The sequence below is a fragment of the Carassius gibelio genome, chromosome A12 (genome assembly GCF_023724105.1).
Source record: "Carassius gibelio isolate Cgi1373 ecotype wild population from Czech Republic chromosome A12, carGib1.2-hapl.c, whole genome shotgun sequence".
NCBI classification, from domain to species: Eukaryota; Metazoa; Chordata; class Actinopteri; order Cypriniformes; family Cyprinidae; genus Carassius; species Carassius gibelio.
In genome coordinates, this window is record NC_068382.1 from 5888698 (window position 1) to 5907950 (window position 19253).

The window sequence follows — 19253 nt, forward strand, 5'->3', positions numbered from 1 at the left end:
TAGCAGTTAAATACCTTGTGACCTGAGGTGGAACAAATGCCATGTGATAGAAGCACTGTACGCTCATTCATTGACTGTGCGCATAATTAAACTATTCTATTATAGCCTGCTTTCTGTCTGTACTCATGTGAACCACCTCCAGTGCAGTTACCTAATATCTGAGAAGGAACACATTGTAGAACTAATCCTAGAATTAATATTATTCCAGCGTTACCGTAACTACTGAAAAAAAAAAAACTCAAAATAGTCAATGAGTTTGATATTTTCAGATATTCAGTAATATCTAAACATTTGTAGATTACCAGTTTATAATCACCCATTTAGATTAAATGATATGACTAGAATCAATCATGGTGACAGATTTTTGTGATTTTTTTGTGATGCTGATTGGATTTTTGGTATCGTTCCTTCAGAGATCAGGAGAAGAATGTGTTTGTGGACCCTATGCGTAGCATGGCCAACGCCCACCTGAAGCAAGAGTCGGACCGTAGCCGGACGCCTACCAACAAGGAGCGTCACCGTCTCTATATGGAGTCCCCCCATAGCAAGCAGCAACTACCATCATGCATGCCTCAGGAGGGGCCAGACCGTACCAGCAAATATAAGGAAGAAAACCGCCGCATCCTTCTTGAGAGCATTGAAATGGCCCCCTTCACTGCCAAGATCCGTGCCGGAGAGACCGATCGCGAGTCCTACTCCCGGATTTCATCCCATCCCAAAAGCCACGAGAAAGAGGCGGAGCATTCTGTGGCTGATCTGTACAAGTACAAACACTCTGTATCTCAGTCCCTCCCTATAACCAACTACTTCACCACTTTGTCAAATAGTGTTGTAAATGACCCACCACGACATTTCCAATCCAAAGATCTCAATCCTTACTTTGACAAGGCACCCACAGCCTCTAGCCCCTTGTCCTTGGGCTCATACAACTCTAGTCACACCAAGTCTTTGTCCAAGCCTCCCCCTCTCATTAAGCACCAGCCAGAGGGAGAGGGACTGGTGGGCAAAATATCTGAACAGCTTAGTCAACAAGCACCCATACACTCACTCAGTACCTCAGTGGTGATGGTCAGTGAACGCTGTAGCCCGTCTATCTCTCCCGCTAATCAGCCCAAGGGCATGCCATCCTTGCGAAGAGCACCAGTCTTTCACCCGCCCACCCAGCAGGCACTTGACCGGAAGGAGGGTGCCTACGGTCGCCTTTCCCCACCTACACTTACCCCCATCCAACCTGTCAACTCAGCAGGGAAGGTGTCAGAACAGCAGAAGCCACCGACCCTGCTCCCAGAGCTCAGGGACGAGAAAAGGGGAGCTGAGCTGGGCTCAGCCGAATCCTGCCGGCCTGGCGGGGAAGCAAAGAGCCATGAGAAAGTGGCATGGCATTTAGATAATAGTCAAGGGAAGCCACAGGCAGCCATGGCATCTGTTATTGTCCGCCCTTCTACTTGCATTAAATATGATGGCTCGCCAGGTCCCAAGATGGCGCCCAAAGAGCAACTTGGTGGCAGATTGTTTGCTGGCCGCACTCAGGCAGACTGCCTAAAAGTGGCCGAGAGTAGGGAGTCTGGGAGAGTCATTCTACCAAACACGAATTTGGAGGTTCCCAGTGACCAGTACAACAAAAACCTGATTAGAGCGTCACTGGGTGTCATTCCCAGCTCAATGGCACTTGTGACCAATTCTGTGTGCAACTCTAGGACTAATGAAGCCATTGCTGCTGCCAACAGCACGTTTAGCACGCAGAGCCACAATGGAGTAGATCTGTCATTCTCTGGCACTAGTTGTAGTAGCAGACTGGAAAGCTCTGCTTCCAAAAGCCACTCTCCCACTGTTGTTGAGTCACAGGAGGGAGGCTCAAGAACCACATCTCCTAGTGCGCTGCCTCAGACTGGCTCCACTGGCCCCACACAGGCCTACTCAAGGAACTTTGTTCACCTGAAGAAGGCCAAAGCAGCTCTGGCTGCAGCGCAGTCTCGTGGCTCCAGTAGTGCTTCTGAGAGTGAAAGCGGTAGTGTCAGATCCTCTCAGGACTCGCCCACCATCGCCCAGGATAATTCCACACCCAGCAATCCTGCTAGCAAAGCAAGCCTTGTGCCTAATGGACAGCCAGCGCAGGTGTGCCAGTCTAACTATCACAAGCTCAAGAAAGCCTGGCTCACGCGTCACTCGGAGGAGGACAAAAATACAAACAAATCTGAAAAAGGTGGGAATGCAATTTGTGAGCTAATTAAACCATGCTCCGTCAACTTGATTGCCCCTGCATCTAGTGATGTGGATCTGGCCAAGGACATCAAAGGACAAGAGGACAAGCTGTCCCAGGAGGACAGAAAGACACGTCGTACACCCAAGCGCCCATACGAATCTGGTTCAGAGAGTGGCGATGACTCAGACTCTAGTGAGAGCAAGATGGAACAAAGGACTAAAAGGCAATCCAAGCCCACTTATAAAAAGAAGCAGAACGATATGCAGAAAAGGAAGGGAGACAGTGAGAAGGAGGAGGACGAGGTGAAGCCAAATGGTATTTTCCGTAGTGCCAAGGAAAAAACCAAACTCAAGCTGGCCAGCACAAGTAAGTGCATTACAGTCTACATCAAAAAAGTTCTTTTTTTTATGAATCTTTTACTTTCTTTGGCACATGTGATATAAAATAAAATCAATATGTTAGTACATATTCCAGGTCTTTATGGGTCTATGTTATTTCCCCGAAAGAAAACGAAAAAAGAAAAAAGTTGTCCTCGACTGAAGCAAATACTTGCCTGATGTTAATTTGTCTTGAAATAATGTTATCCAATAGCTGAATGGCTGTTTAACTGTTACATTTTTATATGTTGTTGAACTTTGGGTAATTCAGCTTTTAATCTGATGATAGCCGATTTAAATCTTTCCTTTCTCTTTGGAGTGTTACAAGCTCTTGGTGCATAAAGAAGATCTTTAAAGTTGCAAAGACTAAAGTCTCAAATCCAAAGAGATATTTTAAATTAAATTTTATAGTCAACCACACCTAACTTATAAGGCTCATTCTAGCATGCCCCCACATCTCTACCTCATGATGTGGTAAGATTTGCATAACGCCACCCAAATGTTCATGCAAAGAAAGAAGGCGCAACTTTTATTCTTGCTGTTGCTGCCACCGCCACAATGTTGTGGAGACGCTGTGTGTTTCATTGTGAAAGTGAAACTACTTTGTTTAGCCTTCCAAAAAAAGCCAGTGGACACAACTAGAAATCAATGGTTAAGTTGTAAGTTGTAACACGGCTCCAGAACAGTACAATCCAGATATGCAGATGTGTGCAGCGCAGTATTTCGACAGTGAGGACTGTTTCCTGGAAGTGTAGCATACAATGCCAGTGTCTGTTTCTATAAAGTGGGACAGTTCTGACTTAGTCTTTAAGTACGTTTACGTATTTAAAGAATTTGCCACTGACGATTCAAACGCGAGTTTTGAGCAGTGTAGTGTAGCGCTTGTTGTTAGTTGTTTCTCAGATCACAAATGCAGACATTGGTTTTATGTGTATGCAGCACGATAAGCAATGCAATTCGTAAAAAGACAGTATAGGTCATTATAATCAGTAATTATGTCCCAACTGGATGCATCAAATGCCTCGTTTGTAATGGGTTTTATTGATTTTTGTCTGGTCATGCCGGGAAACAACATCACAGTATGGTAACAGGTATAAAAAAAATTATTATATGCTTGAGGATTTCGGCCAATAACAATGTATTGTATATCTGGCCAATCAGCGTGCACCTCGCTTTTCAGAATGATGAGCTTTGTAAAAAACAACATTTTTCAGAAAGGTGGGGTATAGAGGTGCAACAATAATGTACAGTACATGGAAAATAATGTTTTTGAACCTTGAACTGCATAAACACATTTTATTTCACCAAATACACAAAATAATGTTCTTTTAAGCATCGTCAAATGATCCCTTTAATAGTAAGTAGCAATTCAGTGCTGATTTATGTTTATGAAATAATAGCAAACATTACAATTAGGGCTGTGCAAAAAATCAAATGCGATTTTCATGCACATCTCATCAGTAAAGACGCTCCTTTAATTAGAAGTATATCTCCAGCACGTGTGTTCAGATCAGGGTTGCCAGGTTTTCACAACAAATCCTGCCCAGTTGCTTCTCAAAAGTCCAAAACTAATCGCGATTCCAGGAAATTAATTTTTTTAATTCCTGATTTGAAAAAAAATCAAGTTCTTATTGAATATTTTGTTTCACTCAGATTAAACAAAGTAAACATTTCACGAGTAAAATGGGTTTAATTTTGACCTGAATTTAAGGGTTATTTTAAGGTTTGAAGTGTGTGAGAAAGACGCGAGGTGTATTTGGTGAACATCTGGTCGGCAGCTGTGCAAATGGCTTCTACTAGAATGCTCACATTTATGTGGAAAACATCTCCAAGAGCACTTGGGCTTTTATTAGCACTTTTGGATGATTGTTGTGTAGCAAAATGGTGCCTCTTTGTAATTGCATAGCTTCTAAAGCTGTAGGTCACTGTAACAGTACAGTAGGTCACAATATTCAGGCTTCATAAATATTATGATTGGTTGTGGAAACAACATAAACATTAACTCTTCAAACCCTGCACAACTCTCTCATTATCCCCACCTATTGATAGACCGATATATATGGGTCAGTCTAATAGTTATTCCTGTCTTTTATATCCAGTTAATGTTTAATAAATGTTGAGTTTTTATGCAATATGTTAACTAATGGATGAAGTAATTGAATCTGTACTGTGTAATCTGTGTTTATAGATGGCATTCCCCGGTCAGTACTGAAGGACTGGAGGAAGGTAAAGAAGCTAAAGCAGACGGGTGAGTCCTTTCTGCAGGACGACTCATGCTCTGAAATTGGGCCCAACTTACAGAAGTGCAGGGAGTGCCGCTCCATCCGCACCAAGAAAGGAGAGGAGCCTGCCCATTCACCTGTCTTCTGCCGCTTCTATCACTTCCGCCGGTGAGTATAAAGAACACGTTTGCATTGCACTCATCAGGCTACACGGTAATACTGATTATTTGTGTGATGTAGTAAATAATGAGGGTCGTTACTGCAACAGAAATAGTCAAACACTATAGTACAGTGAACAATATACAAATAATAAAAAATATAGAACATTCCAAGAAAAACAGATGGTGATTTCTAGGTTTAAGAAATGCAAAATGTTTATTAGATGGTCATGGTTAAATAATTGAATCCCTATTTGTTTCACAGTAAGCAAACAACATTTCCTTGAGCTGTCTTTTTTTTAAATTAGCCTTGTTAACCTGTAGCCAACCTACAAGTGACTGTATTTAAAAGATCAGTTGGAGTCCCGTCTGTGAGCACAAAGTGAATGTAGAGTGATGTTTCCAGTGGTCAGGCTTGAGACATGCATTTCTAACCATTTTTGCCATGGGTAATCACCTTGGTGATTGTCTTTAATTTTTTTCTTTCCATTTAAAGTTGGCCATCATCGGCTGCATCTTGATTACTCTGACATTGTCTCATGGCATGTTCAAGTATTAAGTACTTTTTTCTGCCTTGTCTGTGTGTACAGATTTCTCCTCTCTCTCATTATGTTGTTACAGGATTGTTCTTAGCGAAGGAAATAAACTCTTAATTGCACATTATCTTTCTTCCTTATCTCCAGCCTCTCGTACAGTAAGAATGGAGTGATCCGGATTGATGGCTTCTCCTCTCCTGATCAATATGATGAAGAAGCACTCAGTCTTTGGGCCCCAGAAGGTTATGAAGAAAACAGCCTGGACCTGGAGACTTCCAAATACATCCTCAGCCACATTGGAGACAAATTCTGTCAACTGGTTATGACTGAGAATACAGCAACTACATGGATAAAGAAAGATGGTGAGCTACACTGCTCAATAGAATCCATGGAAAACCACATTTTTTGTGCTAAAACATTGTTACCAGTGTACCATTAAATGTAAAGCAGCCCGTCAGTCTGAAAAGAGAGCGAGAAAGGAAAATGAAAAACGTGAGTGAGCTCTGTGAATGTCTGTTTCATACTTCTCCTGTTTGCTTTGCTGTCCAGCCAAGATCGCCTGGAAGAGAGCGGTGCACGGGGTGAGAGAGAGCTGCGACGCATGTGAAGCCACATTGTTTAACATTCATTGGGTCTGCCAAAAATGTGGATTTGTGGTGTGTTTGGACTGTTACAAGGCCAAGGAGAGGAAGAGCTCCAAAGGTCAGTCATCATTTTCATATTCAACTTATGACTGAACACTGACTGTGCTTGAACACTCTTTCTGTTGATATGGGTAGACTTAAAAACCCTAACAGAACTGGAAAAATGCCCCAGATATTTAAATATAAAATTGGTTTATATTTGTAATTTACATTTTTAACAGTAGCGACCCAGAGATGTTAGATTTTGCTGTTCCTTGTCTCAGAAGTGAGTATTGTGGAATGTTAAGCTATTCTTAAAAAAAAAAGCAGAAAAAAAAACAAAAAAAACAATGAAAATCACTCACAAAGGAAAAAAACAACAACAAACAGCTAGGACCGGACCAAAATATTTGATTATTCGAATATTCATTCAGTTGGTTGGTATTCGATTTTCAATTTTGAGAATAATGTTTTTTTGTTTTTTGAAAACCTGGCATCCCTGACGAAACGGGCCCAGAATTCTCACCTGTGCTGAGTGAGTGCGTGACGTCGTTGCCTGGCTACCAGTTTCTCCATAGCTGGCTAAGCAGAAGCACGCTATTTGATCAAACAGCCAAGTAAACAGCTATGCGATGTCAATATAAAAAAATATAAAAATGTCTGAGACAGTTTGGTCTGTGGAGGAAGCATTTGCGCTTATTTATGTTTTACCCTTTGTTGCCTTCTATTTTATTTTTCGCGTCAAGGCTAGATTTTTATTTTTTAGATTTGTTTTGTTATTGAACAAAGTAAATATCAGCTTAAACAAAATGAGAGTCCTAAAAGAGTCCCAAAAACAGAAATATCTGTTATATCATCGTCCAGTGTTGTTTGAGGGATTGAAAGGGATTGAATCAGCGTCGTCGCTGTTTACAACATAACCAAGGCAATGGCTGACACATTTGTATTGCATTCCAAAGAGCACCTTTATTAGCACTACAGTGGAAAATGAAACTGTATTCGTGCTGACTGGCCCGGATCTGCACGGAATGGAACAGGTTCGGCCCGATAGTGAATTGGCCATGGGTGAACATCATGATTCTGTTCATCTGGAGGAGAAGGCAAAAATGCCAGATATCTCAGCTGTGTGAGAGCACTTTAAATTGCATGAGGACAAGACAAAGGCAGTGTGCCAAATATGCGATTTGAAACTGTCCTACCACAATAGTGCATCAAGTTTGAAAAATCACCTTTTAAGTTCTGTAGGTAGTACGCTTATAGTATATTGTTGGTGTAAAAAAAAAAAAAAAACTTTAATCCTCCATGTTATTCAGTAATTTTACACATGATAAAAATGTGCACTTTGTTTACTTAGAAAATACTTGGCAGCCATAAAAAAAACTGGGCTACAGTAGCCCAGCCTAATAATAATTTGTCTGTAAGTATTGCTCTCTCAGAGCATATAAACCCTGCCCGTGTGAGGTGCGTTGCTTCTGGCTTGCACTGTTCTGTATTTTTTTTAAAGTTTATATAATTCTGAATGTTGGGTGTCCATATTTCACAAAAATGCAACACTGCACTCCCTTGGGTCCGCAGCAACACAACCGCCACACGTGAAGTGAACTGGATGAATGGTTCTCGACATAATATAAATGCAAACAGACAGACAGACACGCAGAGATTCCTGCCTTTATTAAAGAGAAAAATATGTTCAGCCCTCCCTCCGAAACTGATTACTATCGAAGCTTCAAAGCTCAAAAAAATGGTATTCGGACCAGCCCTACAAACAGCACAATTTAGTTGTCTGTAGTTGTTGTGATATATTGTACATTATTTACAGCTACTTAATACTAAATGTTAATTTTTTTTAAATTATTGCTCTACCGTAAATTTCGGACTATAAGCCATATAAGCCTCTCGCGGCTGTAGACGGTAATGTTTTTAACTTGGTTCCTGTCTCTTAGTTCATTTCTCTTGGTTCATGTCAAATTAATTTTTTATAAATAAGTCGCACAGGACCAGCCAAACTATGAAATTTTTTTTGACTTACAGTCCAGAAAATACGGTAATTGTATTGCATTTTTTTATAGGAATTATTCAAATTGTTAGTAATATTTGACAAAAAACACACTGTGTATTTTTATTTAAATAAACAGAAGAAAAATACAAGTAAAAAGTAATCGAATTATCATAAAAAGATGAAAAAAATACTAGATATCTTCTTGATAAAGTTAATTTCTGGCTGCCATGCAGGAGTATGTGTTATTTTAGTATCATGGAGACTAATATAGTTTTTTATATTTTGAGCGAGTTTTTATTTTTGCATTTTAGTTTTTTGTAATTTTACTTTAAAGTTTTATTAATTACCCTGGAAGTGTAAAGTGGGTTAGTTTGAATGTTTTTTGTGTGTGTGTGTGTGTGTGTGTGCTGTAGGATGTAGCAGTTGTTCTAGGACTGTCTAGCTCAGCTGTCCCAGGGGTTTGAGATATGCCTCTGTCTCTGTGTCTTCCTCTTCTGTGTTCTCCTCATTTAAGTCTCCCCTTCCTGCAGCAGCTCCTACTGTCTTCTTAGGATTGAATTCTGCCACAGGGCATTAAAAAAAACCTCCAGCTCTTGAGGTGTCATTTCTGCTGAATCACATCCTTTCCTACAATGCTCAGGGCTCGTTATTTATTTTGAAGCATTAACACCACGACTTCTCTACGGGAAAACGGGCCAGTGACAGCGCCCTTCCCTGTGTTTGTTGTCACTCTCAGCCTCTGTGTGTAATCCACCTTTTCTTATTTTGCAGATAAAGAGCTGTATGCCTGGTTGAAGTGTGTCAAGGGACAGCCTCATGATCACAAGCACCTGATGCCAACACAGATCATTCCAGGAACTGGTACGGAAAGAGACATTTTCACTCTGGAATGATCCGAGATTGCTTGTAGTTTCACCATTAGATGGCGGTAGAGAAAGAGATAACGATATCTTTTGACTTTTGTATTGTGTGTTTTAGTTTTAATGGACTTGGTGAACACTATGCACATGCTCAGGGAGAAGTACAGCATTAAATCACACTGCTCATGTGCTTGGAAGCAGAACACCCTCTACAACAAGCTACCCTCCACTAATGGCGTCTCCCAGGTATTTGAGTGTGTCATTGGGCAGACCTCAGGGTAGATTACATTTTTTTTTAAATTTTACACAAATTGAACAAGCTGTGGGGGAGTATTGTTGTGGTACTGTATGTTAAGTGTTTGATGTCAGTGCACTGCAAAAATTAGATTAAATTAAAGATTCTTAAATTAAGATATACGCAAAACATGTTTAGTTTTTGACTCCATTTTTTCTTGTTTTAAGCATAAACTTAAGCCCCTTTCACACTGCACGTTGGACCCGGAAAATTGCCGGAACATTGCCGGGTCGCAATCTGTGTGAAAGCAAACATGTCCCGGGATTGATTCCAGGATTTGTCCCGGGTCGGGGACCTAGTAACATTGTCAGGTTCAATCCCGGGATGAGAGCTGTGTGAACAAAAGCCAGATCTAATGCCGTAAAAGGGTGTGTCGTAGTGATGACGCATGTTATCGCGCGACTCTTTTAGCGAGTGTTTTGAAGGAAGATCAATGTTCACGACGAAACAAATATGTGCAAACTGTAACGAAGCAGATATCAGTTAGTTCCTCACTTTCCGCTCTGAAGCTGAGATCGTTCGCTAGCTTAAGTGAAAGTTAAAGGGGGGGGTAAAATGCTCGTTTTCACTCAATATCCTGTTAATCTTGAGTACCTATAGAGTAGTACTGCATCCTTCATAACTCCAGAAAGTCTTTAGTTTTATTATATTCATAAGAGAAAGATAGTCTGTACCGATTTTTCCCGGAAAAACACGACCGGCTGGAGGCGTGACGTGTGGGCGGAGCTAAAGAATCACAAGCGCCAGTAGGCTTTTGCGTTGAGAGCGTTTGGAAGCTGTGACAGCTGTGAAGGCTGAAACTGAACGAGAGCAGCAGCAGCAACGACTCGCTCCGAGCGGGGCTCGAACCCGGGTCTCCGGCAGGGGAAGTGGAAGCACTAACAAGGAGGCAGAGATATTTTAAGCAGTTTTACTCACCGCATGCGGTTCCAACACACGATCGTGACCCTTTTTCGTTGGGACTGCATTATCCTTAAGAATTAAACGATGTGCAAATCCGGCGTCAAACTGGGCCTTGTTTGTAAAACAAGCATCTTTGAAATGCAGGGAACAAACAAAAACACTTGCACAACTCCATTGATCCTCTGTAAAAATAAACTCCATCCACTGGTCCCTTAATGCTGTTTTATTTTTGGTAATCTGTGCAGGGTTGTCTTGCCCTGGAAACCAAAAACACACTCCTTTTGTGACATTTCGCGACGCTCTCGCTCTGATCAGTGAATGCCTGTGCTCTCTCAGTGCTCTGCTATACGGGAGCGCGCGCTCTTCCGGCAAAAGTGCCCTTATAAGGAAATTCCGCTCCATCTAACGTCACACAGAGCCATACTTGAAAAAAACTTAATTTTTGAAACTTTGTCCATGTTTAGCATGGGAATCCAACTCTTTAACGGTGTAAAAAACTCAGTATGCATGAAATAGCATTTCACCCTCCCTTTAACGTGTCTAGCGTTTTCGACTCGTACATTACACGTCACGCGCTGATGTCACGTGTCTTTACGGGATCTTTACGGGGTGTGTGTGAACGCGCACACATATTCCGAGTAACCACTGGCAGTGTGAAAGTGCAAAATCTAGCGACCCAGGAACAATTGCCGGAACACTTTACCTGTGTATTTTCCGGAATCGTAGTGTGAAAGGGGTTTTACTGAACTCAACACATGACGTGGAAAAAATATATATATTAAGAATTTGATTTTCAATATTATAATTAAGAATTTGTTCCCATGTTTTAGTTAAATTGATTCCACAAATTAAGACTTTTTCCTTGTTTTAATTAAATCACAACAAGGTATTAGTTTTGGAAAATAATAATGTAAATAATTTAACTAAAACAAGGGAATGGACAGAAAATTGTGGGAAGAAATTCTTTATTCATGGCCACAATAAATATAATTTTGTCCATGTCCGTATAAACACTTGATTAGATAAATTTTCTGAAAGCAAGACTAACTGTTTGTCATTATGTAACTCAAGCAAATGTATCTTCATTTAAAAATGTCTCACACCCTCTCAATCACACACAGATTTTCACATTCTGTTCTGCACTGGAATGTTGAATACAGTCCTTTTTCATCTCTCAACCACTAAAAGTCCACAATATTTTCCTTTGACTCTGCTGAGCTTTCTCTGACACACTCTTACTTTTCACAGGTGTTACAAAACGTGCTAAATCACAGTAACAAGATCTCCCTGTGTAAGCCTGAGGGCGGCCAGCAGAACTCCTCTCTGAAGGTAGAGGCCAACGGAGGAAGCAGTCCCGCCAGTGACACCAGCACCGAGAGCAAGTTCACCCCACCAGAGTCCCAATCGCCTCTGCACTTCCTGGCCGATCTGGCTGAGCAGAAGTCCCGCGAAGAAAAGAAGGGTGGGTACGGTTGAAGTTATTGATAGCCAGGGGCCGGTGGTCATCCAGCTGCCCCGTGTTTTTCCTTTTTCTGCAGCCGAGTGCATGCTTGACAGGCCGCCAGCATTCCTCAATCCTCACATTCAGTGGTGCACGTTACAGCCCTCCTCAGTTGTGAGCTCCCACATTCTAAAGAGTTCACCTAACCACACGTTCATCCAGTTCTTCATCTCCTCTCACAAACACTCTCCAAATGAACTGTTCTTCAAAGACCATCAGCCCTGTGGTCACTGGCACACGTTCAGCTCAGTTTGTTGTAGCATTCAGAAGTTTCTTAATTTAGCAGCGGTGCTTAAATTGCACTTTTTGATAAGTCTGCATTTAATAATAATAATAATGATAGAGTATATAGTTCATGCCATGGAACATTGTTACATTCTGCTAGCATTTTGAGCAGTTTTTTTTATTACTTTGCAGTTGATTTGGTAGTTGCTACGGTGTTTTAGGACCTTGCAAAAATCCCAATTTCAAGTCTCTGCGACTTTTTTGTTCTCCAGAAATGTCTCACATCCTTCCTTGTGCAAGTCAGTGGGATTTTTACCCCCTTTTTATTCTTCACCCAAATGAAAATTGTACATCTGAAAAATATAATAGTGTGCACGATTTCTCAAATCTATTGCCCTGAAGAGTTTTGCTCCAATACAAATCAGAGACACCTAAGCAAGCTGATCAAGGTCTTCAGAGTTTTTTTTTTTTAACTGAGTTTCAACTCTGCTACTTTCTAAAAAGCATGCTAGAAACCTTACTGCTAACTTTTTATCCATATATGTCCTTTTTTTTTTTTTTTTTTTTTTTTTTTTTTTTTTACATTTATTGTAATTTTTATTCAAAATCTCATGACACCTGCAAACTGAGTGAGTTTTGAGTGCCATTTCCACATCTTAAAATCCAGTCAGCAAGCAGTGCATAGAACCAAGTCCTAGAATAGTTTCTTTTTTCAATAATCTGTTACACTCAAATGTATATCACAATATGTAGGAATAGATCTGTTGCTTCTTCGGTTTTATCATGACTTTTATTCTGATAAAACGTCCCACTACATCATTCCCCACTTAATATTATGGGAATGTATCATATAATGGAAGTAAACCAAAAGTTCCACTATTTCTTTTACTTTTGAATTTCATATGATGTGAAAGGGATTGACACCTGAGGTTTTGAACAGCCTGTTCTTCTCTCCTGCAGAAAATAAGGAGTCAGGTGTTGGGAAAATAAAGGAGGAGAAGGATCAGTCAGATGCTTTGGAGTCTCTGCACAGTAAAGCATCGTCCCTGGAGCAGGGATCAACCCTACGAGACCTCCTCACCACCACCGCAGGCAAGCTGCGTCTGGGCTCCACTGATGCTGGCATCGCATTCGCTCCAGTGTACTCCACTGCCTCGCAGGTCAGAAAACCAACCCCTGTACCAGCATACAGAGATGGCAACATATATACACCACCAATGAAAAGTTCAAAAGTGCTCATACTTAAAAAAGTTTTTAAACTAAGGCACTGTATGAGGGTTTGGGGTTTTCTGTCAATTTAAAACGATTTTATATTTTGTTACAACTTACATGGAGATAGGTCAAATATATTAAAGGAAATAGCACTGAATAAATCTCTACCATAAACTACCCATAAGATTGTGCAACCATTGTCATGTATCGTAGTCTGATTGGAACCAAGCTGGGGTCCAGAATCGGACCGCAGTCTACTAATTGGGGACCCCTGTGACATAGAGCCTATATTACTATGAAGAATTTTATTTTTTATTGTCCTAAAATAGCTTTTGGCTTCTTTGTGGTCTTCCTACCACAGATTGTCAAGAGTGGCCGCAGCATGCCCAACATCCTTGATGATATCATCGCCTCTGTGGTGGAAAACAAGATCCCGGCGGGCCGTGGCACCAAGCTGAATCTGAAACATGAGCCTCTGGAGGAGCCCAAAGCTGAGAGAAAGAAAGCAGTGGAAGAACCACCCAAACTATATGCAGACATCCCACATTGCTGGCTTTACGAGTGCAGGCTGCTCTGGCTCAAAGACCACAACAATAGCAACAACTGGAAACTCTTTAGGGAATGCTGGAGACAAGGACAGGTCTGTGAAAAAAGGCCCCCTAAATTCTTAATCTTACATTACTTTTTGTTCTGCTAGAGCTATGGTTCTTTCGAAGCCAATATTAGTTCAGCTCAGAACATTTCCTTGATTATTTTGTTCCTTTTACCCATATTTCCTCTTGCTTCTTTAATATACCACTCTATAAAATTGTCAAAAACCCTAATTCTCATGTATTGTTTTGAGTCACTACTCCTGGAGCACTGTCCAGAATTGCCCCTGATATACTTGCAGTCAGGATAATCCTAATAATCCTGTGTACTGATTGCAGGTTGTGCTACAAATAATCATTATCTGGCTACAGTTGTTCTCATTTCTCTGATTATTTACAGGGATGTGATTTTTCCATATTTATATAGATTTTCATGTTTTCCAACTTGAGAATGACAATCCATGTACTGTACTTCTTCTCATAAAAAAAGGAAATTAAAAAAAAAAGATTCTTTAGATTTTAACAGATATGTACAGATTGTACATCAATGAAAACAACAACAACACTCAATGTTTTTAGGGAAAAGTGATTATTTTTCATTTTTTGAAGCAATTTCGGTCAAGCAAAGTTGAAACACCATAATGAAAAGTTACGTGTATGTGTGAATTCAGTGTGGTGATTGGCTGCTGTGGAGGAAGAGTATGGATCTACGTCATTGGGTTTCTGAGCTTTTCTCAGTATTATTCATAAAAACGAACTCTTATAGAACTCTAATAAAACTAATTTCTAACATTATAGTTTCATTCTTACATGTACCATAAAAAAATGTATTATTAGTCCTGAGATTCTTCACGTTAGCGAATAAACACATAGATACACAATAAACATTTGTATTCCTAAAACAGTCTAGTGGTAGAATTTTCGTCATGTGTGGTTTTGGGTTCTTATCCGCCCTCTTATAATTCCCTTTCCCCCTTATTAAAGCAGGGACACATTTGTGTGTATTTTGTCTTGTGATTTAATGGGAATGAATAGTTTAATGATATATTGAAGCGCTCGTGTTTGAAGACGAAGAAAATTCCATCACAAATAACATCGCAACAAACATTCAGCATGATTTCAAAAACAACAGATTGGAGTGCTAGATCGCAGTTTCTTCTGGTTTTCGTCCCTCTTCACTCGCAGTTTTCTACAGCTTTACATGGCCATTTCTTGAGTCTGTTTCAAATCTGAGGTGTGAATGACTAGTGCTAAACGGGGGTTTCATGACACTTACTCAAACTGCAGAATGTTACATTTTCAAATGGCACTAAGTAAAACGGCACTGCGGCACCTATATGATTTATGATATCTATAATACTATATACAGGTTTTCCTTTTTTCCTCTTTACTGATCACATGCTTGTAATATTATAAACACATAATAAATTATTATATCTGTGTTTTTGTAACTTTTGGTAAACAATGCCTTTGTCTCTGCTCGATAGTGTCTTCTTTCCACCTCAGCAGACAGCTGTTGTCTGATTCATCTGTAACATCATTCTGCATTACATGTACACTGCGTGTTCAGAGAGAAAGGCGCCATACATTAGTCCATTTGTTCAGTGTGTACTTCACATAGGCCTTTATAGGCTTTAAGTGCTTTGATTCTTTCATAGCTAGCACCTCTTCATGTGTGTGCTCTAATGCAGGACATTTCAAGTGAGCTCATAGATCCTTTACAATGAAATCGGATTTTCACTAATGGACAGGAGGATACAGAAGAGGTGCAAGATTTAAATCCTCAAGCATACATCCTTTTCCTCTAGTCATTGCATTTATTTATTCCGAAGCAGAGGAGAGCCTCTGGGTGTATCAGAAGTAGACCCCTATACACTTTACTCCACTAATATGGTCCCCTAGAAGGTTTGAATGAAAACAAATGGGTGAATTGAAAGGCCAATAGACTGTGCCAGAAGGGCCATAGATGCCATCTTCTGGCGAAATGCGTGAATGTATTCTCCGCGGCCCTAACAATGCAGCTGAGAGATGGCTTTTGCATGTGCATTGGCTTTACACTCATTATTGCCATGCATTATGGGATTGAATAAGTGCACTCAGTGTTCCATATGATTTCAGATACCACGTAAAATAGCTGTATTGAGCACTAGAGAGCTCTGAAGCTAGTTTGGCACTCAGATTATAATATACTCACAGATTTAGGCTTTTCAACGAATGTAATTTTTGCGTTTAGTTTTTAGAGTAAACCATCTTGCAATTTCTTTTTTAACCATGCTTCATATTTTTCCACTTGTTACAAAGCAAGTCTTGGTAGTGGTTGTGATCTCAGCTGTCATTAAAAGGCCATTTCCTGTGTGGTGTTTTTGCAGCCGGTGCTGGTCTCTGGGGTGCACAAGAAGCTCAACGCCAGCTTGTGGAAAGCAGAATCCTTCAACCAGGAGTTTGCCGACCACCAGGGAGACCTCTTGAACTGCAAGGATGGAGTAATGTCCAATTCGGGCGTCAAAGAATTCTGGGACGGCTTTGAAGATCTCACAAGTGAGTGTCACTTGAATTAAGCAAATTAGCTATTATCTTAGGAATCGGCCTGTTTTCTGTTTATGCTGATCATGATTTCTCTGCAGAGCGGCCCAAGTCAAAAGATGGAGAAACTGTGGTGTATCGACTGAAAGACTGGCCTTCAGGGGAAGAGTTTATGGCTTTGATGCCCTCCAGGTACCACATAAACACAAGAACACAACATGCAGACATGCTAGGTAGCATTTAGACACTGTTTTAGGGATTATTATTATTGACTTTCAATATTTCATTTGTATGTTCTGATCAAGCATAGCTCTGTTTTAGCATGTGCTTGATCTTATTGTGTAGGTATGATGATCTCATGAAGAACCTCCCGATGCCTGAGTATTCAGACCCTGAAGGGAACCTCAACCTGGCCTCCCATCTACCCTCCTTCTTTGTGCGGCCAGACCTGGGACCGCGTCTCTGCTGCGCTTACGGTACTACTCTCTCACACCCCTATTTTAAGTTGTATTCATGGTGTTTGAATTACTCTGATATTCATGGTTTTACCGTGGAAAATTTCAGCATTTTATAAAAAATTATAATAAGTTACTGGAGGGATCTCATGAAACAATTCATATTTCACCACACATGAAAACAAATAATAATTTACCTTTTATTATTTTTATGAAAATTTTCAAAATAGTACATATTAACAACATAGTATTTGTATATTATGTGGTTGTATTTGTTGTATTGTTTCTATTTATGATTCATTTTAATAAGATTTACATATATGGTGAAAAAGGTTTATTGTATTTTGATAACATGGTGTTTATGATCTATTTCTCAGGTGTGGCGTCATCTCAGGAGCAGGACTTCGGCACAGCTAATCTGCATATGGAGGTGTCGGACATCATCAGCGTGCTGGTTTATGTAGGAGTGGCCAAAGGGAATGGTGTCCTCTCCAAAACGGGTAAGCCTGAGGCCCGCTCACCCCACAGCTGTCAACAGCCGTGATAGAGAAAGAGACGCAGGGGAAAGTCTTCTGCTAGAGAAATGTTCCATAAACCTTGGAGCTCAAGAGGACAAAAAACAGAACATGGTTTCCACCATGAAATGTAAAAGATGCATCTGGAAAGAGTTTTCCCTGCCAATACCTAGCCATAGCAGCACTAAAAGAGCTTTTCTCTCCACTCGGGAGAATGAAAATCTAAAAACATGGAGGAATTTCACATATGATATATTATTATGGTATTAACTAAAAATCATTTGTAGTTTTACATGACCACTGTGCTCTCTCTGATCATCTACAATCCTCTAATGGATGTCTGCTACAATAGATAACAATGTGGGTGTGATGTTACATCTAAAGTTACACAGGTCTTTGGTTCTTTACCTTTTTATTCCAGTTGTCCTCAACAATGTTCGTAAGTCCAATGACATTTGTTTCCCTTTGTTTATGATTTACTGGAAAAGAATGAAGGATATGTTTTTTGTAATACATTTTTACCCAGCAAAACATCTTAGAGCTTGGCCAAAGTAGAAGAATGTATATTCATTATTAATATGCCCATGGCTTTTTAAGACTTTATGGATTTACATGATTTTTCCAGGAATAGAATTCACACTTTTCAAATTAGGCTTCCTCATAAATACAAGTTTTCCAAGACAGTGGGAAACTTCGTTCTTTAAAAAAAGAAAAGAAAAATAAAGTTGTTGAGGGGATGACTTAAAAATAAGAAATATAGGGGACAACCGAGTTTGAATCATTGCTCGTGGTCCTTTCCGACCCCCACCACCCCCCGTACTCAATTTCCCACTACCCCTTTATATTCTGAAAAATATTGGCATATTTTGATGCTTGTTTTAAGTCCTGTCACATTTGTTTTCTGTCCTACTGGTGATTAGTGTAAAATAAAACACAAAAAGAAGATGAGTGCGGATCATGGTTTTATGTACAGGTGTAATTCACACTGATGTTCAACACGGGTCTAGTTGCTGAATAATGATGTGTAAATGATGTTGACATGCAAATGTGTCAAAGTGCTGATGGTTGCAAAATCACAACCATGACAATTTCTGAACAACGCTTTTTTGCATCTATTCTCATGCATATTTTCATATAATTTTGTGCCATGTCTCATGCAAAAGGTGCTCCTCCCTACTGTAATGGCCTTTCTATTTTTATCCAGTGTCTCATGGGCAGACATAATATATAAAATAATATATAAAAGCCAGACTCCCGCGCACACTCCTCTGCATTAATTTTTAAACACCATTCTGTCTTCATAAGAGGATGGCGCTCCCTGCCTTTATAATAAATGAAGCTGACTGTGTGACGTGTTTGCTGTGTAACCACATGAATGTGTCTGTGCCAAACACACAGGAGTGCTGAAGAGGCTGGAGGAGGAAGATCTGGATGACAACGTGAAGAAAAGATTAAAGGACTCCAGCGAGACTCCCGGAGCTTTGTGGCACATCTACACGAGCAAAGACGGCGAGAAGATTAAAGAGTTCCTGCACAAGGTTATTTTGATTTGATTTCTCCACTGATCACTGCAGTGACGCTCGCGCTCTCTGAGTGGGTGTCCTCATAAAACCTTTTGCAAGGAGGTTTTAAAGGATTCATTTCTTATGTTTTTCTGGAGTGTGCAGATCTTTTGGGCATGTGCTGTTTTTTTAACTCCGTGTTTGTGTGTGTTTGGACATTGCAGTTGGCGAAAGAGCAGGGCGTGGAGAGCCCAGTGGATCACGACCCAATCCGGGACCCCAGATGGTACTTGAACCGTAAGCTGCGTCAGCGGCTGATGGAAGAATACGCTGTTCAGGGCTGGACTGTGGTGCAGTTTCTGGGTGATTCAGTCCTGATCCCTGCTGGAGCTCTGCACCAGGTCTCATTACACTCCTTCCTCTTCCGCAGTTGCTGAAACCACTCGTATCACACGGCCAATCATGATATATACTACATTCTGGGGCATATGTTGTGTTATTGATTATTCAGACCAAAAACAAGCACATTATAGACATGGAAATCAGCAAAACTC

General features: G+C 40.4%; 1 protein-coding gene across 5 annotated transcripts in view; it reads left to right on the plus strand.

Moving 5' to 3' along the window:
- jmjd1cb (jumonji domain containing 1Cb) overlaps window positions 1-19253 on the plus strand; it is a 136085-nt gene that overhangs the window by 113255 nt on the left and 3577 nt on the right. For all 5 annotated transcript variants that reach the window (XM_052610900.1, XM_052610899.1, XM_052610901.1 and 2 more), the window contains 15 exons: window positions 414-2569; window positions 4769-4970; window positions 5644-5858; window positions 6046-6198; window positions 8890-8979; window positions 9097-9224; window positions 11425-11638; window positions 12863-13062; window positions 13476-13754; window positions 16074-16242; window positions 16329-16419; window positions 16573-16703; window positions 17060-17182; window positions 18596-18735; window positions 18924-19100. In XM_052610900.1, the coding sequence (XP_052466860.1) occupies window positions 414-2569; window positions 4769-4970; window positions 5644-5858; window positions 6046-6198; window positions 8890-8979; window positions 9097-9224; window positions 11425-11638; window positions 12863-13062; window positions 13476-13754; window positions 16074-16242; window positions 16329-16419; window positions 16573-16703; window positions 17060-17182; window positions 18596-18735; window positions 18924-19100 (4468 nt within the window). The remainder of the gene's footprint in view (window positions 1-413; window positions 2570-4768; window positions 4971-5643; window positions 5859-6045; window positions 6199-8889; window positions 8980-9096; window positions 9225-11424; window positions 11639-12862; window positions 13063-13475; window positions 13755-16073; window positions 16243-16328; window positions 16420-16572; window positions 16704-17059; window positions 17183-18595; window positions 18736-18923; window positions 19101-19253) is intronic.